The sequence below is a fragment of the Ahaetulla prasina genome, chromosome 3 (genome assembly GCF_028640845.1).
Source record: "Ahaetulla prasina isolate Xishuangbanna chromosome 3, ASM2864084v1, whole genome shotgun sequence".
NCBI classification, from domain to species: domain Eukaryota; kingdom Metazoa; phylum Chordata; class Lepidosauria; order Squamata; family Colubridae; genus Ahaetulla; species Ahaetulla prasina.
This window is the reverse complement of record NC_080541.1, coordinates 43,122,280-43,145,601: the sequence shown is the minus strand read 5'-3', so window position 1 is coordinate 43,145,601 and position 23,322 is coordinate 43,122,280. Positions and strand designations below refer to the sequence as shown.

At 37.1% G+C, this 23,322-nt stretch overlaps 1 protein-coding gene across 2 annotated transcripts; it reads left to right on the top strand.

The window, feature by feature from the left end:
• The first annotated feature begins 8,515 nt into the window (after positions 1 to 8,515).
• On the top strand, positions 8,516 to 22,877 carry XKR9 (XK related 9). Of its 2 annotated transcripts, XM_058176795.1 has the most exons (4): positions 8,540 to 8,649; positions 10,441 to 10,929; positions 17,835 to 18,028; positions 18,355 to 18,476. In XM_058176795.1, the coding sequence occupies exons 2-4, from the start codon at positions 10,592 to 10,594 to the stop codon at positions 18,375 to 18,377; spliced, it is 555 nt and encodes a 184-aa protein (XP_058032778.1). In that variant the 5' UTR covers positions 8,540 to 8,649; positions 10,441 to 10,591; the 3' UTR covers positions 18,378 to 18,476. The 2 variants fall into 2 exon arrangements, with proteins under 2 accessions (XP_058032777.1, XP_058032778.1); XM_058176794.1 differs by lacking the exons at positions 10,441 to 10,929; positions 18,355 to 18,476 and adding an exon at positions 18,691 to 22,877 and having other exon boundaries at positions 8,516 to 8,649.
• Positions 22,878 to 23,322: the final 445 nt, after the last annotated feature.

Genomic DNA, 23,322 nt, shown 5'->3' with positions numbered 1-23,322 from the left:
TGCTGAATAAAATTTTTAATTGTAATCAGCTGGTCTTCTGGCTAAATAAATATATGTTCCCCATAAGGTACTATGCAAAGGTACTGAATCACTTTATAGTTTACATCTGTGTGGTTTGCCTGGTAAAATAGAAGTGGTTTGTTCCATTACCTTCTATGCCATATGAAACGGTGTCTTCGCTATTGCTAGTAAAGTGATGTCCAGCAAGCTACATATTCATCTTAAAGGCAAAGAATTAAACTAACTGAATTCCAAAACATCTGGATGGTCCAATTTCCTACCCAGATGGAGATGGTTCATTTTCATATCTGATAGCCCTAAAAAAAAAGGAGTTTGTGGAGAATTTCATGGAAGAAACTCCTTTGCCCTGGTCATTTCCATTTAGTTGGATATTTTGGGTACCGTCCAAATGTTTCATAAATCAGTTGCCATAAGATCCCATTTAAATCACCATAATCAATAAGGACTTCAAGTGTTGTGTGCTTCAACAACTTCAACAAGTTTTAGTTTCTTTACTGTTATTAATTTTTATTGCTTAGAATAGAGAAAATGGGAGAATGTCTAATCTCTGTAACAGTTTGTTGTTGTTAGTTGCGAATTGGTGTCCGACTCATCGAGACCCCATGGACAACATTCTTCCAGGTCTTCCTGTCCTCTACCATCCTCTGGAGTCCATTTAAACTCATGCCTACTGCTTCAGTGACTCCATCCAGCCACCTCGTTCTCTGTAGTCCCCTTCTTCTTTTGCCCTCAATCTTTCCCAGCATTAGGCTCTTCTCCAGTGAGTCCTTCTTTCTCATTAGGTTTCAGTTTCAGTTTCATCTTCAGGATCTGGCCTTCTAAAGAGCAGTCAGGGTTGATCTCCTCTAGAACTGACCTGTTTGTTCGCCTTGCAGTCCAAGGGACTCACAGGAGTCTTCTCCAGCACCAGAGTTCAAAGGCCTCAATTCTTTGGTGCTCAGCCTTTCTTATGGTCCAACCTTCACAGCCATACATTGCAACTGGGAAAACCATAGCTTTGACTATACGCACTTTTGTTGTCAGGGTGATGTCTGCTTTTTAGTACGCTGTCTAGATTTGCCATAGCTTTCCTTCCCAGGAGCAAGCATCTTTTAATTTCTTGGCTGCAGTCCCCATCTGCGGTGATCTTGGAGCCCAGGAAAATAAAATCTGTCACTACCTCCATTTCTTCACCATCTATCTGCCAGGAATTGAAAGGGACGGATGCCATGATTTTAGTTTTCTTAATGTTGAGTTTCAAGCCAACTTTTATACTCTCCTCCTTCACCCGCATCAAGAGACTCTTTAGTTCCTCTTCGCTTTCTGCCATTAGAGTGGTATCATCTGCATATCTGAGGTTGTTGATATTTCTTCCGGCAATCTTAATTCCAATTTTTGATTAATCTAGCCCCGCCTTTCTCATGATGTGTTCTGCATATAAGTTAAATAGGCAGGGTGATAGTATACAGTATACAGTATACTGTAACTGTTAAGGAATTCCAATTCCCAGAAGATCCTTAACTGGCAGTGATAGAGGATCCCGAGAGATGCAGTTTAGTGATGTTTTCAAGAGTCTCTCATAGTTTATGGTGAGGATAAACTCACGAGAGAAAAGCTGAAATATGTATGCATCTTGGATTCATGGTAATTTCTAAATAATTTGCATAAATGAATAAAAACAATGTTTTAGCTATACAAACATTATACCAGGATATTGAAATAACATGTCCTTGAGAACACATTTTGTCTGTAGATGGCAGTAACAGCACTGAAGATTACAAACAGTCATAATAAAATTTGTAGAGAAAGTTAAATTGCAAAATGCCTCCAATATTGTATCTTTGTAAAGCAGATAATCAAATTTTCAGGGTAAACTTAAGTATGTAATATTGCATGTGGTTAAGTTTATATGATTCTTTTTGAGTTTTATAATATTGAAACATTAATTGTTTAATAGATTTGTAGTAATTTCCCCCCCAAGATCGACTGGCAATCTACCCACCCCAACTTTAATACTATAGTTAGCAAAGGCATTATTACTTCTTCACTGCATAGTGAAATGGTTATATTACAGTGCAAGCCATCCTTGAACTAAGGAATAAATTATTTTACCCTATTTTCTCTGAAGAACGGAACAGGAGACTTGTTATCCTTGCATTTTTAAATCCTGGACAAGTTAAGGAAATTGACTGATGGATTTTTCTTGGGTTTGTTTCCTTTCCACTAAAAGTCACCTTGCCAGGAAGGAAGAGAATACCAAACTAAATCCTTAAAATGGGTGTTATGGGTCTAATTCAGGGGTGAAATCCAGCAGGTTCTGACAGGTTCTGGAGAACCAGTAGCGGAAATTTTGAGCAGTTCCAAGAACCGGTAGCAGAAATTTTGAGTAGTTCGGAGACCTGGCAAGTACCATCTCTGGCTGGCCCCAGAGTGGGGTGAGAATGAAGATTTTGCAATATCCTTCCCCCAGGAGTGGGGAGGGGAATGGGATTTTGCAGTATCCTTCTCCTGCCATGCCCACCAAGTCACGCCCACAGAACCAGTAGTAAAAAAATTTGGATTTCACCACTGGTCTAAATGTCTTCCTGATTAGGTAGAACAATCAATCAGTAAGACGATTTGCTTCCAGAAGTTGTGGGTGCTCTGCATTGGAGGTTTTCAAGAAAAGATTGGACAACCATCTAACTGAAATGGTATATGGTTTCCTGCCTGAGCAAGGGGTTGGACTAGAAGACTTCCAAGGTCTCTTCCAACTTTGTTATTCTGTTATGTATGTATGACCAGGTAAATCTACCTGTAAAGTTGACAGATGACAGGTATGGAACGTTCTGCACATGTAACTGGTTAGCAGAGCATTTCTGAACCTAAGCTGTTTTGAAATAATAGTAAATCCATGTTAAGCAATAATCTGATGATAGGTCATGAGGTTGGAGGAAGGATAAGAAGAAGTATTAGAGATGCCTTCTCTCATGTAACTCTCTGCCCCATGCTTCTGACTTATCAGCTGGTTAACAGTTGTGAAAAAGAGAGAGATGTGGGGTGGAAAGATGAAAGCTCTGTCCTTTAATGGCAGGCAAAATGTATTAATTATATGACTTCTACACTGCATTTTACATTGTACCATCTTTAACCAACTGACTCTAAGCCATCTATAGCCAGAAATATAAAATTCAGCTTATACAAATAATATATAATATATACATCTAACATATGAACATAGCAATACACATCTCACTTATTTTGGCTCTGTCATGTGGGGAAATTTTATTTTTATCCGCGCGGGGCTGGCTTAAATTGGGATTTTAATGTTAAATTTATTAATTTTAAACGGGGTTTTTTAGTATGGTAAATTTTAATCATTGGGCTAATTTAATAAGTTTTTTAAATCGTATTTTAAATTTGTATATTGTATTGTCGGTTTTATTATGCCTGTACACCGCCCTGAGTCCTTCGGGAGAAGGGCGGTATAAAAATCAAATAAAATAAATAAATAAATAAATAAATAAATTCACTGGAGAGAGCAATTATGTTTCGAAGAATTAGTGGTAAAAAGAAACCAGGTCATCAAAGAACACGGTGGCTGGATACTATAAAGCTGACACCAGCCAGAATATAGAGAAACTCAAAAGAAAAAATGTAAGACCAGAAGATGTGGCGAGACCTGGCCTATAGAATTGCCAGTAGTTGGAGATGACTGAATCATCTGAGCCGCACCATCTGCAGAGATTTTTTTTTTTTTTACTTTTAAAACTGATTTTGCTTCAGCCGAAGTATGCCTTTAAAAGTAAAAAAAAGCCTTTGAGGATCCCGCCCTTCAGCTGAGATCAGCAGAGCCTTTAAACTTTAAACTGAGTCCTTCGGGAGAAGGGCGGTTTATAAATCCAATAAATAATAATAATAATAAAAAACTTTAAAAAAAAAATAAAGTCTCCTCTGGCGATCTCACCTGAGTTCCTCATCAGCAGAACCTTACTTGTACTCTTACTTGTAGAAAACATGTTTTCTACAAGTAAGAGTAGAGATTCTAAGGCACTTACTTGATTACTGATGAACACATGGCTTTTTTTCCAGCCCAAAAGCCCCAGTTTTACTTTCAGCCAGACAGAATCAATTGCTTAGCTAATTTATTTCCTCATGAACAACTAATGCTGGCTGGCTTTGCTGGCTGAGGAACTCTGGGAATTGAAGTCCACAATAAAATAAAATAAAATAAAATAAAATAAAATAAAATAAAATAAAATAAAATAATAAAATAAAATAAAATAAAATAAAATAAAATAAAATAAAATAAAATAAAATAAAATAAAAAAAAATAATAAAATAAAATAATAAAATAAAATAAAATAAAATAAAATATTTGTGCAGCTTTCTGAGATTTGGTGTGTTTCTGTAGTGTTTCACTCTAACTACACAAACACACAAAATCTCAGAAAGCTGTATGTGGCATTTTGTGTGTGTGTGTGTGTGTGTGTGTGTCAGTTGTGTTGTGTGTGTTTAAAGGTGAAAGTTGGTTTTTGAGCTTTTTGTGGCTGTGTGAAGTGTGAAGTGCAGCTGCTTTTACATTGTGTGTGTCAGTTGTGTTGTGTTGTGTGTGTGTAAAGTGTGAAAGTTGATTTTTGGTACCTCTTATTGTTTTTTATACTTTGTTTATTATTTTTATTATTTATTTATTGGCCACGCCCCCAGTCATCTGACCATCAAGCCACGCCCAACAATTAAGCCACGTCCGCAGAACCGGTAGGGAAAATTTTTAGATTTCACCCCTCATTTATACTATATCAAATATACATACTAAGAATAAGCTAATCCATCATTCATGATCTCAACATGTACCTGTCTAGTGAGCAGTCTTCAAAGACCTTCTGAAATAACTAGGATTTAGTTATCTTTTGTACTGGAAAAGGGCTATTCTTGCTTTGGGTAGAAAACTATTCCATAAAAGGGAAGACCCTAAGGAAAGTTATTTTCTCCCTCTGGATGAATGTCTTATAAGTGGGTGCCTTCAGAAGACCTTCTTTATGTATTGAACAGACAGGTTCTGATCAGAAAAGACAGTCTTGAAGATAGCAGATTCCCAGTCATGTAGGGATTTATGGTAAGAACCAGCATATTAAAATACATTTGAAAACAAACTTGAAGCTAGTCCAGCACCTGTAGCAGTGGGTATATTGCAAAAATAAGAGGTTCAGTTCATATGCACATGTACAATCATATTTTGCACTAGCTGAAGTTTCTGAGTGACTTCAGGGTAGTTCACTTAGGGCACATTACAGTAATTCAGGAAAGAGTCGACAAGAACATGAATGCCCTTAACACTATCTCATGCTAGGCTAGAATTAGAATACCCATAGAAGCCAGACAAAAATCCTCTTTATGAGCTTCCATTTGCTCTTTTATAGTATAGCCTTTATTGTCATTGTACATCATGTATACAACGAAATTGGTTTTAGCCTCACTGGTGAGATCCATGATAAAAAATACAAACAACATAAATAGTATAAAGAATAATCCCTATGCAAGTCATCAGAGAGGAAAAAGAAAAACTAGTCATATGTTTCCGCGTCTGGGTGGAGTGATTGTGGTTGTGTTTAAGGGTGTGACAGCCCAAGGATAGAAACTCTTTTTAAACCTATTTCTTTGGCTGGCTATACTTCGATGTCTTCTGCCCGATGGTAGAAGTGCGAAGAGACACTGGCCAGGATGTGAATCATCTCTGAGTATCCTTCTTAATCTGATAAAGCAGTGAGACCTAGCGATGTCATCCAGTGGTGTTAGAGGGCAACCAATTGTGCCGAATTGATCACTCTCTGTAGTGCCTTCCTGTCCGCAGCAGTTAAACCAACGTACCATACTGTAATGCAGTATGTGAGGACACTTTCTATCGTAGACCAATAGAAAGAGGTCATCAGCCATTGTTCCACCTGATTTTTTTGCAGGACTCTTAAGGAAATGAAGTCTCTGTTGAGCCTTGCCAATCACCAGGGATGTGTTGTTTCCCCAGGTGAGATCTTGACTAATAAGCACTCCCAAGGATTTAAAAGAGGAAACCCTTTCCACACAGCCCCCCTGATATACATCTCTGTGCTTTCGGAAATATAGTACCATCTCTTTTGTTTTACTAGTATTTAGATGTAAATTGTTTTTTGAGCACCATGCGGATACCTTCTGATCTTCTTCCTTGTGTGCTGATTTGTCCCCTCCAGTTATGAGACCCAGCACCATTGTGTTGTCTGCAAACTGTATTATGATGTTGGATGGATCAGAGGATATGCAGTTATGTTTATTCAGCAAGTACAGGTAGGGGATGACCATACAGCCCTGAGGGGAGCCTGTGCTGAGCTTCAGGGTGGAAGATGTAAAGGAACCAACCCTTACTGTTTGTGGACGATCCATCAGGAAGTCTTTGATCCAGTCACAAGTGAGGAAAGGGAAATTTAGCATGAGCTGTGAATCCAGGAGGATGCCTAGATTGGATACCTGCTCTTTAAGGGAACCTCGTGCAGAGGGAAAGTTGTATTATTTCACAAAAAAGCAATCTTCTGAAACAACAGTCCCAAAATCTTTTTTTGTATGCATAGACTTGCAGACACTTCTATAAAACATTGCAAGGTGCCACCCCTCTCAATCTATTGGATTTTGACTATCGGGCTTTCAATCTGGAGTTATAGATATGATTTTATCCATGAAATGACCAGTGTGTCCCATAGGGTTAGAGCTGGTACCTGAGCAAGCGTGCTGATCATAAAGAAATTACAATATTTTGTTTCATCCTTTCCTGATAATTCTGAATAGTGCTGCTGCCTGGCATTTCACAGATGGAATAAGGTCAGAAAGTTGTTAGTAAACCTTGAGTTCAGAACCTTGTCTGATTATATCCTTCCAGTGATGCGCCAAAGGTTTTATCATTTGCAACTCCTCACTAAGCCAATATTACAAACTATTCTAAAAAATACGAGTTCCAAGTATATTTGTAAAACAAAAAACAGACATTCTACGAGCTCTGGAATGGAAATAATTAAAATAATTAAAATATATATATTTGCAGAACCTCAAGCCTTTTTGTCTAAAATATCTTTTTTGGATTTTTTGAGTCAAAATGAAACACATAATTTAATGAAGAAAAGAGTTTTACAGGAAAGATTGATTAGCTCTCACTTTCTGCCCATTTTTCTCTTCATGTCACTTCCTTCCTAGGGCACTAGACATATGTAGAGTTAGTTGCGAGGGACTAATGTTTGGTTTAGCTTCTAAGTGGAGATTTTGCTGGACACTTGCAAGCCTTGGGGATCTAATTAGTGCTCTAAAAATTGCAGCCAAAGCACAGCTGAGTTCCTTCATGGAGCAGAGAGGGCACATTTTAGGGAATAAGGGAGCATGAGAAGAATAAAGGCTGTTCCATCATCGAAGTACAATCCAAACAAAAATAGAGCTCGAGGTAAAATTATTGCACCATCAGCAGCAATTTGGAGGATTTAAATACATGATTAGCCTCATATTTCCAGTGTCACAGATCAATTTTAGTATCAGGTAATTTCATAACCCAACTACATGTGGGTAGTGCCTGTGGAATTGACTGTTGTCAGTTTATAGGATAGTCCCAATATCTATCTTGAATGGTTCAACTAGAATATCACTGCCATTAAAAGAAATCTAGTTTGCAGAAAAAATAAGAAAAAGGCTTAATTCAATTTTCACAATATAAAAAAGATGTTGAGACACAGAAAGAGTTCAGAGAACAACAACAAAGGTGATTAGAGGATAAGGGAGGATAAAGCATACGAATGGTTGCAGGAATTAGGCATGTGTAGTTTAATGAGTGATATGATAACAGTGTTCCGATATCTAAGAGACTGCCACAAGGAACCTTTCGGAGAATAAAACCTATTCTCCAAAGCATCTGAAGGTAGGACAAGAAGCAAGGGATGAAACTAATCAAGGAGAGAACCAACATAAAACTAAGGAGAAATTTCTTGACCGTGAAAACAATTAATCAGTGGAATGACTTGCCTCCAGAAGTTGTGGGTGCTCCAACACTGGAGGTTTTAAAGAAGAGATTGGACAACCATTTGTCTGAAACAATATAGTTTCCTGCTTGAGCAGGGGGTTGGACAATAACAAAAGTTCCCTTCTGTTATTCTGTTATTAAGTTATCATACTTGGAATCAGATAAAATGATTAACATAATAATTCAGTTAAAGGAATGATTAGTGCCAAAAAAATATATGGTATCTTTGAGTCGGTGTTGACTCTTGACAACTGCCTGGATTAATTCCTGCAGTTTTCAGAAGTTGTTTTCCATTACTTCCTTCCTAGATATGAGAGACTATGTGGGTGGGTGTGACTGGTAAAGGGTCAGCTGGCTTAGTATTTAAGGCGGAACTAAAACTTGCAGTCTCCTGGTTTCAAGGCTGATTCCTTAGCCACTGTATCCAAATAATAGAAGATTTATTATTTATTTAGATTTGTGTGCCGCCCATCTTGTCTAAAGTATCACATGGCTTGTGGATGAAAGCAGTTTACTTTATATTTTGCCCACACCCAAACCTCTTCTCGGTGTAGACTACAAAGTCCAACCACACAAAACGTTTTTTTCTACCCAGGATATAGAGTTTTCTACTGAAAATGTATATCTATCTGGCAAGTTTTAAGGTAAAACTTTTTTATTACAGTATTGTTGAGATTAATTAACTCCCTCGGTGGTAGCTAAAGAATTTATGTTGTGACAGTATAGAAAACATTTTATACTATTAAAAGGTTTAATTAATTGACTTCATTGAGTTTAAGTCAGGTGAAGAAAAGTATTAATTGACCAAAAGGAAAATTACATTTATGTTATCCAGAATATTTATTTATGTTTATATCAAAGGCCAACAATGTATATTTGCTTGATTCCTGATGAATTTTTATTTTTCTCTGTGGAATCTTCATATTGATTTTAAATAAATGTTAACCCCAGAATTACATAATTCTAGATGGAAGTGTAAATATCCACAAACATTCTTTTTTCTTGGATTCTTTTCTCCAACTGTTGATTTCACTTTCAACATTTCTGGAATGACATGCAAGATAGATAGAAATAGCATATAATAATTTACTTTCAAAGTGGCAATTTCTTATATTTTACTCAATATTAACTATAATTAGTCAATAAGCAACATAGTGGCATGAGGACCCTTGCAAGGAGTTTTTATTTGCTTGATTTAGAATACCACGGAGTCAATTTACCTAGCAGACTAAAGTCTTGAAAGGTAGAAGTGACAATCTCTTTTCAAAGAATGTTTAAGTCAAGAAGGCAGAGATTTATCCAATTCCTTTCTGTGTGAATTTTGTTTGTGTGTGGCTACAGATCAGTCCTGACTTTAGGCAACTATCTAGACTATCTTGGCAAGATTTTCAGAAATGATTTGTTATTGTGTTCTTATAAGGGCTGAGAGAGATAAACCAGACCAAACCAGGTTTATCAAGTTGGCTTCTTGCTTTCCAGTCTCCTAGTTTTTAGCATGGTGCTTTAACCATTACCATAAGAGTGGCGCATTGGTTAGAATACACTACTTCAGGCTACTTCTGCTGCCTGCTGGCTGCCTGCAATTTGGCAGTTCGAATCTCACCAGGCTCAAGGTTGGCTCAGCCTTCCATCCTTCTGATGTGGGTAAAATGAGGACCCAGATTGTTGGAGGCAATATACTGACTCTGTAAACCGCTTAGAGAAGGTGTAAAAGCACTGTGAAGCGGTATATAAGTCTAAGTGCTATTGATATTACCCCAGACCAACTCTCTTCTGCCTGGCAATTGCAGTAAAAACAACTGGTTTTATAGTACTGAACAATTAAATAGATTTATTAGAGCATACATTTTAATGCAATTGTTAGCACTCAAGTTAAATAATGTCAGGCAGGGTTAGAGGGTTCTATTCTTCTAAGAAAAGGGTAAGGCAGATAGTATAAAGAAGTAGGGAGTATTGTAAGTTGCAATGAAGAATGAAGTACTGGTATTTATGGCCCTTTCCACATAACGTATCTTACTTGGAGGAAATGCCCAGCTTGTGTGAGAAATATATTGTCTTCCAGCAGCATGTGTGTTCTATAATATGCGTTTTATTTTTAATCTGGAATCCCTTTTTATTTCTATACAGAATGTAGAGGCTTTTGTATAAAATTATATAACCAAGTGCTGAAATGCCTTAGGAAATTATGAGAAGTAAAAAAAAAAAAGATTTCTACAGGGGCTTTAAAAAGTCTCCAATGTTTCTTTTTTCTTCTATTCAGTTAGTGTATTCCTCCTGAGGAAATACCTTCTTGAACTCAGTTAAAACATGCACAGGATTACACATCGTCATAAACTTTCATTACACAACTTGCTCTTTTATACTTATTGACATTGATAATTTGTTTTTTTATAAACCTCTGAATTACTTAGTTACTAATTATTTTTTCTTTTCAGGGCTCATAAGGAAACATTAACCTTACCAGCATATTTTAAACTGCATGCGGTTACTTTCTTAATGACTACTTAGTGGTCAAACACATTTCATAATACACTTGTGGACCTGACTTTTTAGTTTAACCGGCTGTTTTGACCAACATAAACCCCCATGTTTCATTCTACTAAGAAAAACATTTTGAATTGTTTTACCTGCAATGAAGTGGTCAGTTGTGAAAAACAACAAAAAAGCTTTACTAAAGTAGATTTTTTAATTATTCTTTTTGGGCTTGTGGTTTATACATCTGATATTGGCACAGATCTCTGGACGGCAAAGAACTTTTTGTGTGAAGGCAAGTACTTGAAAGGTATCCTAATACTGTCCACAGGACTATTTTCATCAATAATTATTCAGTTTTTCAGTTTTACCTGGTTTAAAGAAGATGAGACTGAAAAGCTTGCTTGGACGTTTTATCTACTACATTCTTTATATGGTGGATTATTTACAAGGTAAATGCCAAATTTTAATTTAGAGCAGACATACTATATGTATAAGGAAGGGGTGGAATTCACTTATCTTCGCTACTGGTTCGCAAATGTGAGCGCACGTGTCACCTCCGCGCATGTGCAGGGCCTTCCGCACATGTGCAGAGCATAAAAAACAGGACGTGATGATGTCCGGAAAGGTGGGTGGAGCTTTCTGCAGCTGCCGCTACTGATTCACCCTAAATGGATAGAACTGGCTAAATACCACCACCGGTATAAGGGCATTAAATGAATTTTTATAGGCAGTGATGATATTAACACATAATGTGACTGCTTGCTGAATTTTTTTCTCACATTTCAAACTACCTGTACAAACCAGGTTTCTATAAATAATTGTTTCACTGAGTTTATAGTAGATTTGCGTAAAGGAGGCACAATACATTTGTCACTTCAGTTTGACATCCAAGACAATGATCTGCCTTGGGGCTCAAAATGAAGAAGATATGCTTGATTTCCCAAAGTGTGGAGGCAAAGCTAATCTGTTTCAGCTGGTTTCTTTGCTTAAAGGTAACTGTCTTCTATGCGTTATGTGCAGAAAAGAATCAAAGGGCTAATAAAATAGGTTACAGTGGAAGACAAAAGTGTTTGTTGCACTAATATACAAATAGAGGATATTAGCTGTTACTATGCAGTATTAGAAATCTGTAAGTCCGAAGTATCTTGAAGACCATAAAATCACACATTTTTTTCATTTCTTTCATTTTGTTTTAATTATTATCCATCTAGTTCTTACATTATTCTTATTAGAGTTCACCCAAAGGTGCTTTTTAAGGAGGCAACTGGACTTTGTCATTTTTCTTTGAAGACTTTTCGCTTTTCATCCAAGAAGCTTTTTCAGCTCTGACTGGATGGTGAGGAACAGACGGCCTCTGGAATGGCGTCTGACCATCCAGTCAGAGTTGAAGAAGCTTCTTGGATGAGAAGCGAAACGTCTTCAAAGAAAAATGAGCAAGTCCACTTGCCTCCTGAAAAAGCACCTTTGGGACAACCATAACTTGGATGACTGATATCTCCATAGATATTAGAGTTGACCTATTCCAGGCCTGTCAAGCTAGCAGCCAATGGGCCAGATATGTCATGCACAGGCTACGCCCACCCCGGCTCTGCAAAGGCAAAAAATGTCATGGTACGTCATGATCCGGCCTGTGATGCGATTGAGTTTGACACCTATGACCTATTGTGTAAGCTGATAAAAATTTTAAAGGACAATATCTATAAGGCAATTTATATTTATCTAGCTTTCAAGAAATAGAATCAAATGTAACTCATCAACTTCTCCCTAAAAGGTACAATAAATACATTACTTTATGAGATTCAGTGTAAGGCAAAGTCCAAAAGTAATTTCTAAGCTGTGAATTCATCAGCAATTCTGTAAAGTAGTCAGTGTGACTACAACACAGTCTGGAAAATAACAGGCTTATATGAATGAATGAATGAATGAATGAATGAATGAATGAATGAATGAATGGTATAACAACCTGATTTACTTGACTTATTTTTTTGGATGTCACAGTGCTTAGATACTAGAACCAGATGGTTAATGTTCTTGATTGTTTTATTAAAAAAATATCCTGCATGGTTATTCTGAAGGATAAATACATGTCCATATAACGTAAGAAAGCAGTGTTATCTTGACAGACGATAGACTTACCTTTCTGCCTGCACTGGAGGCATTCTCAAAGGAACAGGAATCAGTTCCTTGATATTATTTCAAAGCTGCATTCTTGCTTTTTGGTAATATTTTCTGTTGAAGGAACATTATTTTCTAAGGTGGAGGAAAAAGGCACTTTCATCTGGTGCAATATAGCATTTCAGATTAAATTGTCTTTATCTGTTTTTATCTGGTGTTGCCTCTTCACTTCTACCTCTCCATTCTAGAAATGTTCAGGGAGAGTAAGAACTGCATTTCTGAACATTGTTAATTAAAGCCAATTGTTGAAATGTCATAAAATATACAGTCAACACTCTGGCAGCTGCAAAGAGATACTATAGCCTATTTTTCTGTATGATGAAAGGCATTTAACTCAATAGTGCAGCTGTTTTTGGACTGATTAAAACAATGAAAAGCTGGTCATTGCTGGGAATTACATAGTTTTTTTTGTTTGTTTTTGTTTACATTTATACCCCGCCCTTCTCCGAAGACTCAGGGCGGCTTACAATGTATAGGGCAATAGTCTCATTCTATTTGTATATATTTACAAAGTCAACTTATTGCCCCCCCAACAATCTGGGTCCTCATTTTACCTACCTTATAAAGGATGGAAGGCTGAGTCAACCTTGGGCCGGGCTCGAACCTGCAGTAATTGCAGGCTTTGTGTTCTTAATAACAGGCCTTACCAGGCAGAGCTAAACCGGCCCCTATGTATTAAAGTATGTGAATGGAGGAAAGGCCCCTATGCTGATGTAATGCTCTCATTCCTACTTTATATAGTAGTTGGTTTCTCCATTGTTTCTATCTATGATGCAAAAGCTTTCTTCTTGGAAGGATGCCTAATAAATAAATAAATTTATCCTTATTTAATTTATAAATAAATCCTGCTGCCTGCATAATAGCTGGGAGCTCTTGATAGTACTAGCACACCAGCAGATTCTGATGCAGAGATTAGATTAGATTAGATTAGATTTATTAGATTTTTATACCGCCTTCTCCGAAGACTCAGGGCGGCTTACAATGTATAGGGCAATAGTCTCATTCTATTTGTATATATTTACAAAGTCAACTTATTGCCCCCCCAACAATCTGGGTCCTCATTTTACCTACCTTATAAAGGATGGAAGGCTGAGTCAACCTTGGGCTGGGCTCGAACCTGCAGTAATTGCAGGCTTTGTGTTCTTAATAACAGGCCTTACCAGGCAGAGCTAAACCGGCCCCTATGTATTAAAGTATGTGAATGGAGGAAAGGCCCCTATGCTGATGTAATGCTCTCATTCCTACTTTATATAGTAGTTGGTTTCTCCATTGTTTCTATCTATGATGCAAAAGCTTTCTTCTTGGAAGGATGCCTAATAAATAAATAAATTTATCCTTATTTAATTTATAAATAAATCCTGCTGCCTGCATAATAGCTGGGAGCTCTTGATAGTACTAGCACACCAGCAGATTCTGATGCAGAGATTAGATTAGATTAGATTAGATTTATTAGATTTTTATACCGCCCTTCTCCCGAAGGACTCAGGGCGGTTTACAGCCAATAAAAAACACATATAACAAAAGTTAAAAACCATTTAAAAAACTAATTCAATATGTGGCATAAAATTTAAAAGAAATAAAACCCCATTTAAAATTTAAAATCATGTTAAAACTAGCCCTGCACGATGGAATAAAAGAGTCTTCAGCTCGCGGCGGAAAGTCCGGAGGTCGGGGAGTTGACGAAGCCTCAGAGATCAGACCTAAATCTATGGTTTCTCTATTGGCAATCAGACAAACATCCAGCACATATGAGAAAAGAAGCCATTCCATCTAATAACAGACCATTAAAGTCATTAGCAACCATAATAAGCTGATTGATTATTTGTACCCTATGACTATCATTAAGTGTTGTACCTTAGAATTCTTGATGAATGTATCTTTTCTTTTATGTACGCTGACAGCATATGCACGAAGACAAATTCCTTTTGTGTCCAATCACACTTGGCCAATAAAAAAAATCTATTCTATTCTATTCTATTCTATTCTATACTGTTCTGTTCTGTTCTGTTCTGTTCTGTTCTGTTCTGTTCTGTTCTGTTCTGTTCTGTTCTAATACTCTGCAGTCAACAGCTGTATGTTTCATGTGTGCATATTTTTTTTAATCTTTTTGGAAGAAAACCCAACCTTCCTATTGTGCATTGCAAATAGAAATGAAACACAATTTTCATCTAACTTAGAGATGCAATAACCAGAATGTATGTATACACAATATATCACAGTGTTATCAAGCAACAGCAAAGGAATTACCTTATGAAAATAAATTTATTAGCAAACCCAATCTTCTATGATGAGAGCAGAACAGATTTATGATTTCTACCATTGCTACCATTGCAGAAAACACTTGAATTTTTAAATTATTCTGACTTGGTTTAGCAACCACAACCATTCTTTTTTTGGACTTATAACTACAGAGCAAAGCAGCATTTTTCATTCTGATGCCATGCAAACAAGTTGGCGAATTCTGAACGGGTCTTACTGCTCTAAGAATTTAAAAATGAATTGACTAGAATGTAAACAACATTCTCATGGTCAAATGTTCTCAGTTTTCAAATATTTTGGAATACATAGAGTCTTGTGGGTGAATATATGAATATTTTCCATTTCTTCCTGCACTCCTGTTTTCCCAAATTTGGTCTGGAGAATTCTAATCCTCTGGAGCAGATTTGGAATTAGAGAGCAAGAGGAAAGTATCTTTTGACTGCATTCTTCTAGAAGCAGATACAGTTGTATAAAACTTAAAACTTTCAGGATTTGCATATATTGAACTTATAGAACCTTCCATATAAGTATATGATAATTATATTATACCCCGATGAAAAAGAAAACTGGGAGTAACTGATTGACTTCAATGAGGTGTATTTCTAAAATTGATCTAGGTTATAGCAGCATAGCAACGGACTAGAGGTATGGAATTACTGTTCTAAGAGAAAATCGTGAAATAATGGCAAAGAGTTATTGGAACACACTGCAAAACTACTGTTTTGTCATTCAGTTCTAATCCCTTGATATGATATAATTTGACAATATAAATAATTTCTGTAGCTCCCAATACTAAATACTCAAGATGTGAATCACAAAAGTTGTATAAGGTAAAGATAAAGGTTCCCCTTGCACATACATGCTAGTCATTGCCGACTCTAGGGGGCGGTGCTCATCTCCGTTTCAAAGCTGAAGAGCCAGCGCTGTCCAAAGATGTCTCCATGGTCATGTGGCCAGCATGACTCAACACCAAAGGCACATGGAACGCTGTTACTTTCCCACCAAAGGTGGTCCCTATTTTTTCTACTTGCATTTTTACGTGCTTTCGAAACTGCTAGGTTGGCAGAAGCTGGGACAAGTAACGGGAGCTCACCCTGTTACATGGCAGCACTCGGGATTCGAACCGCTGAGCTGCCGACCTTTTGATCGACAAGCTCAACATCCTAGCCCCTGAGCCACCTATAAAAGTTGTATAGGAGACAAGAATTAATCTGTCTTCAAATATTTAATATATTAGAATAGAATAACAGAGTTGGAAGGGACCTTGGAGATGTTCTAGTCCAGGGGCGGGTTCTACTTACCTTTATTACCGGTTCGCAATGGGGTATGCACAAGCTTCTGGGCATGTGCAGATCGTCTATGATGATGTCTGGGCGGGTGGGCAGCCCACCACTGTTCTACTCCAACCCCCTGCTTAGGCAGGAAACTCTACACCACAGTAGTGGGTTTCAAATCCCGGTGCTACCGGTTCGCTATCGGTAGCACGCGGATGCATGTGCTCACTTTGCAAGTGTGTGGCACTTCTGTGTATGCGCAGAAACTTGTGTGTATTCGCAGAGCATTTTTGATGATGTCTGGGTGGGTGGGCAGACCCTCCCGTCACTGCCACTACCGGTATGCCCGAACCGGGGTAAACCGGGGACAACCCAACACTGCTACACCACTTCAGGCAAATGGTTATCCAACATTTTCTTAAAAACTTCCAGTGTTGGAGTGTTCACAACTTCTAGAGACAAGTTGTTCCACTGATTAATTGTTCTAACTGTCAGGAAATTTCTCCTTAGTTCCAAGTTGCTTCTCTCCTTGATTAGTTTCCACTCATTGCTTCTTGTCCTGCCCTCAGGTGCTTTGGAGAATAATTTGACTCCCTCTTCTTTGTGGCAGCCCCTAAGATATTGGAACACTGCTATCATGTCTCCCCTAGTCCTTCTTTTCATTAAACTAATTTATTTGTTTTAAGTTTTATTCTGGAGGATATTATTTCTTAGCCTCAAGGATACTTAGACAACTGGGGAATGTTCCTGGTCTCATGGTACTATGGAAAATGGTAGCATATGCTTAGTACCTTTTCAGCTTTGAAAATTCACCTATGCTAAAAATTAATCAGAATGTTAAGCTGCTTCGAGTCCTACTTTCAATATTAATATATAAAGAATTCAGGCATATTTTCCAAGTAAACATGTACATGCTGAGTACTTTGCATCACACGGCTTCCCTATGCTGTACATAATAGATGAGAATTATTTGACAGAAATAATTTCAGTCTGCCATTACCAATAAATGAAGGCTCTTTTGTATGCAGGAGGAATTATATTACCCTGTTCATATCCCAACGGGGAAAGGGGGACAATGTGCTTCTAGTAGTTGGATTGTAAAACCAAAAATTTGAGTCTCAGGTCTTGTGATGCAAGATGCATCAAAGTATATGTGTGGATGGTTGGAATCAATTGAAAGGACTCCTTCAGCAGTCAAAAATGTACTCACAACTGGTCAAATTGTGGGAATTATTATGGAAAATAAAAAACTTTTAAATATATATATAAAAAAATGTACTCACAGACCACTGTTTAAAGCAGACAGTTAAATACTTCCTGGAAGCTGTCATTTCACAAACAGTAGCAATACAGGAGTTGTTCCCCCGCTCCCAGTAAGTTCCTACCTTTTGAAGGGGAAGAAAAGATCCTAAACAACATATCTGATCTTCTATCTAGCACCTCAGTATTGCCATCTGTTGGTGATTTATATCAATAAAAGCAGTATTTTTTATTCAGCTTTCAGCATCAAGCAAATATCATCTTCCTTTTAATAAAATGTTTGGGGTTTGGCAGGGAGGAGTGGTGAAATGGAAGATTGATCTATGTCTAATTCTCTATATGTCTAGCTTTTTACTTTAAAGAGAGGTTTTTTTTTCTCATTATAGATACTATTTCACATTAAAACATGGATATCAGGCTGCATTTATATCAAACAGTTCCACCAACTGCAACTTATGCTTCAGTGCAATGGCTGATATAAGTATGCTTCAGCTATTTAAAGCCTTCTTGGAAAGTACTCCCCAGCTTATCCTTCAGATCCACATTGTGATGGTATCTGACGATTCTACTTTTTCTCAATGTAAGTCTAATCTGTATTAAAAAATGCAAAAATAGGGTGTACTTATGTAAAAATAGTTTTCTGCAATATTACAATGAAGGTAAAGGTTTGCAAAGTGTAATGAAGATTAAGGTTTGCAAAGTGTAATCAATTACTACCTTTGAAAGGAATTAAAGTATTTAAGTATTTCAATACTTGTGTAATTAAGTATTAAATATAATATAAAACCTTGGTCAATTTTAAAAAGACTTTATCTGGACTAAACACTTCCACCAATTTGGGTACCTGTGCAGAAGGAGATTATTGGCCTGGTAGCTAATTCTTAGTTTCCCTCTGCTTTATTTCAGGTAGAGAAGCATCTAAAGACTGATTTTGAAAGTTAGCTCCGTTTATTTTGTTTTTGCTTTTACTTTTATATCGGCTATAAACTGCTTTGGGAATATTGTCATCCTGGAAGGTTGCACATAAATTTTAATAATCATAAATGCCAATCCTCAGATCAAGGCAACATGAATTATGGCTGAATATCTATTCCCTTTGGAAGATGTTCCATTAGTGCAAGTTGATTAGTAGAAATTTTAGACTAAGTTGTTCATGATTCTATGTTATCCATCTTTTTTTTAAAAAAGTGTTTAATATTTTTGGCCTGAACTAATCCTCTCTATTTTTGCTTTCTTTTAAAGATGTTTCCATCGCTTTGTCTTTCTGCAGCATTTCCTGTGCAACAGTGAACTATCAGATAGTTTTGCGAAAATCTCTGCCTGATAAAAATGAATTTAGTGGGGTATTTTGCAAATTTATATATCTTTTCTATAAACTCATGACATTAACTTCTTGGATACTTACCATTGTCTTACTCTCAATGTTGAGTATTATAGGTTCTATTGTTCTGCTAATTTTTCTTTGGTTTGGGAATCTAAGCTGGGTGATAAAGCAAAACACTGAATTTTGTAAATCCAAAGCAACAGAATCTGTTTACAGAATGATTGTGGCAATCATTCTCATATTTACCTTTTTTAATATCAAGGGAGAAAACACAGCAATTGTCCAGAGTGTTTATTATGTTTTTCGAATAATTGTAACTGTAATTATACTGTGCATATGTGGGTACTGGAAATCATTGCTTGATGAAAAAATATATTTGTCAACATTGATTATTGCAGCTGTGATCTTCCTAATATTAGGTATTATTTCTCTTAGTATATATTATATTCATTTTCATCCTAATATTTATTGCACACAAGATGAAGTTGATGGACTAGAAGTAGAAAGAGAAGAGCCCTGCAGATTTAGTAAATTTCTGATACAATAAAGGATGCTAGATTTGGTCCTCAAAAATATGTATCATTTTGAAAACTTTTAATTTTCTGCTTCCACTAACTTTTGCAACCCTGACCTAATAGTCTTACTTGTACATACAGTAGTGACCAAAATGGTGGAAACCTTTTGGGAAAAGTGTATTTTTGAGGTTTTTTTTGGAGTAGTACCATCAAATTATATATCAATGGAAAGATAATTTAATCAAGAATGTACTGCAGCAAAGTCTGTTCAATTATCTGTATTCTATAAAAAGTTATAGTCAAATAACCAGAAAAAGGAAGCACAATTTGCTTAGGTTGATATAAGGTAGCTTTCCTTCATCTGATTGTAGCCAACGAGCATGAGAGTTTAGAGAGCCAATCAGGTGTCATCTTGTTTTGGCTATGAACCAATCAGATCACAGTAGGATTCAGTTATTAATGTCATGTATTGAAGCTGAGAGGAGGACATTTATCAGTGTGTTATGTGATCGCTATCATGTTGGTTGGGTGTTTTTTTTTGTATTCTTTCATTTAGTAAGCTTGTAAAATGTAATAAAATTAAAGTAATGGTGCAAAGAGTTGACTGGTCACCCAGAAAGTGATGTAAAATAGTATTATTAAGTGAACAAGATTACAGTTATAAAAAATTAGAAGAAAAATTGCTAAAGGGGGCATTTCTAAGTTTTTGAAGAGGTATAATGAAACTCAGTCACTACAAAATCACACTGGTAAACGCAGGAAAAGGTGCACAACAGCAAGTGATGATAGAATAATTAAGAGATTGTGCCTATGTGAGAGAAGAAAATCATCTGGGTGTATACAAGATGGAATGGCTCAATGCAATGTGAAATTGAGTGCAAGGACTGTTCGGCGCAGACGGCAGGAATTTGGCCTAAAATCTAGAATTCCATGAAAAAAGTCACTTTTATCTCTCAAGCAAAAGTAGAAAAGACTAAACTGGGCTAAAACATGTTACCTGGACATAGGAACAATGGGACAGTGTTATTTGGAGTGAAGAGACAAAATCAATAAAATGATGTTATTAGCCATCAAACTTCAAAAATGCACTTTTCCCAAAAGGTTTCCACAATTTTGGCCACTAGTGTATATAAACTAAGACTGAAATATACAGTATACATTTTATAACAAAGCTTGGAGCAGTGTTTAAAAGTCTGATTTTCAAGACATTCAAACCAGTGGTGAAATCCAATTTTTTTTACTACCGGTTCTGTAGGCATGGCTTGGTGAGCATGGTGGGCAAGACAGGGGAAGGATACTGCAAAATCTCCATTCCCATCCCACTCTGGGGCCAGCCAGAGGTGGTATTTGCCGATTCTCCAAACTGCTCAAAATTTCTGCTACCAGTTCTCCAGAACCTGTCAGAACCTGCTGAATTTCACCCCTGATTCAAACCTATTTTGCTCCTTGACATTCAGGTAGGATCAGTGTGTTTGTCATCAATTTGTTTTCACCAAATCTTTTCCCTCATTCTCAGCTGACTATCCTTGTTATGGAGAAAAAGAAGGAAATATTATCCATTCTTCATTGAGCTATGAAAAATATTAATTTAATCAGTAAATAATGGGAGGATAGTACATAGTCCTTTTAATATTGTCACTAGTAATATTTGCCTTTTAATGTGAAGTCTGAAAGAATGAGTACAGATCGTCCTTGATATAACAGCAGTTTATTTAGTGATCACTAAAAATGGCACTGAAAAAGTGACTTATGACCATTTTTCACACTTACGACCATTGCAACATCCTCATGGTCACATGTTCCAAATTCAGACGCTTGGCAACAGAGTCATATTTATGATGTGCCTCAGGTCATGTGATCACCTTCTGACAAGCAAAGTCAGTGGGGAAGCCAGATTCATTTAACAACTGTGTTACTAACTTTACAAGTACAGTGATTCACTTAACAACTGTGATAAGAAAGGTCATAACATGGGGCAAAATTCATTTAACAACTGTCTTAATTAGCAATTTGGGGCTAATTGCGGTCATATGTCAAGGACTAAGTTGAGGTCTAACATATGGACCTAGGGCTCTTGAATGGCCCCAAGACCCTTTCAGGGACCACAAAATCATTATTTGCCTGCCTATGTTGAAAAATAGTACAATTTTAAAATCCTATCAAGAAACATGACAAGTGGTAGTGTTAGCTTATGCATCATTTTTAATTTTTTACAGTAAAAATAGATAAATATAATCCTCACAAACAAAATCTCTTTTGAGTCTTCCACAAAAATGGGAAGGGGTCCTGAATGAAAAAAAAAAGATTATAAAAGACTGATCTATGACTTCCTCTAGGAAAGGGATCTCAAACTCGATTTCATTGAGGGCCACATCAGGGTTGTGTTTGACCTTGGGGGCCCAGGGTGGGTGTGACCTGGGTGGGCATGATTGGAGTAGACGTGACCGGCATGGGCATGACCAGAGTGGGCATGGCTAGCTCAATGTTACTCTTGTGAGCAGCACCTGTGGTGGTCAAGTGCTGAGACGGGACTTCCTTCAGACCCTCCCTCACTCATTATAATTTCCTTCTTTCCTTCCTTCCTTCCTTCCTTCCTTCCTTCCTTCCTTCCTTCCTTCCTTCCTTCCTTCCTTCCTTCCTTCCTTCCTTCCTTCCTTTCTTCCATTTCTTCTTTTTTCTTCCCTCTTCATTCTCCTTTCTTCTTCCTTCCCCTCTTTCCTTATTTTTCCTTCCTTGCTCTCTTACCATCTTTCCTTCTTTTTCTTTCCTCTTTCCCTTTCTTCTTTGCTGTCCCCTTTTGCATGATCAAATGCAAAAGGGGAAACATTTCTCGTTTTGTTTTGTTTTCAGCTTGTTTTGCTAGCCCTCTGCCAGCAAGAATAGAGCCTGGGGTGGCTGCATGTGGGGCCCCCCCCGGCCCCATTTTTGGCTGCAACGAAGCCCTCTGCCACCTGCAGCCCTCTGCCAGTGAAAACAGAGCTTGGTGGTGGTGGGGGGCTGTGCACACTCCTGGGACCCATTTTTGGCCACCACATCCTTCAGCCCTCTGCCAGTGAAAACGGAGCTCGTTTTCACTGGCAGAGGGCTGCAGGAGGCCATCAAGGCCAAAAATGAGGGCCAGGGAGCTGATCACGGCTGTCTGGGCTCCGTTTTTGCTGGCAGGAGCAGTGCAGGCTGATCCTTTACTGTTTCCAGGGTAGCCCTGCGGGCCAGATCTAAATACCCTGTGAGCCGGATCCGGCCTGCAAGCCTTGAGTTTGACACCCCTGCTTTAGGAATTCAAGAAGTTTTGTATGTTAAAGCCATAATAGCATTTATTTAGTTTTGCCTACCATGTGTCAAAATCTACTATATTATATGATTTACAAAATGTAAATGTTTCACAAGAGATGGGAACTAATGCTGAACTAATGTAGTATTGTATTAATAAGTATTCAATTAGACTGGGAATAATATGTATGTATGTGTTTTTTCTGATGCACCTTTTTAATGTTTTGGTTGCTTTCTGGTTTGTTTTTTTGGTCTTCTTTTGGATTTTTTTGGAACTTTGTATTTGAATAAAATAAAATGTGTAACAAAAATATTGTATGATTTACAAGTTATTTTGAACCAAGCCCACTCTTATTTATTTAATAAACTGTTATTCAATAACGATCTAGCTTGCAGCAGGAATTTTTTTTCTCTCCCCCTATTGGCTGCTTTATGATTATCACAAAAATGAATTTAGTGAAAGGAACAAAGTTTTCTCTTATACTCATCAGGATGGAAGATTCCTCAGAATCATTAAAGTATTTTAAAAGCTATCTGTGGTTTAGTCCATTCAATTCAAAGATAGGTTTTCTGCCATGTACTGTAATTCCGTGATTTCACCACATGAGGGCTCATTTATTAGAACTAGATACAGATAAATACAGCACAGTAAAATTTACAAGCATTTCTTGCAAATAAACAGTATATAAACCCAAGGTTGTACTGGTTAGGTGTGTTTAAAAAGGACATTCTAACGTTTATTGATCATTTTCAATTAATATCAAT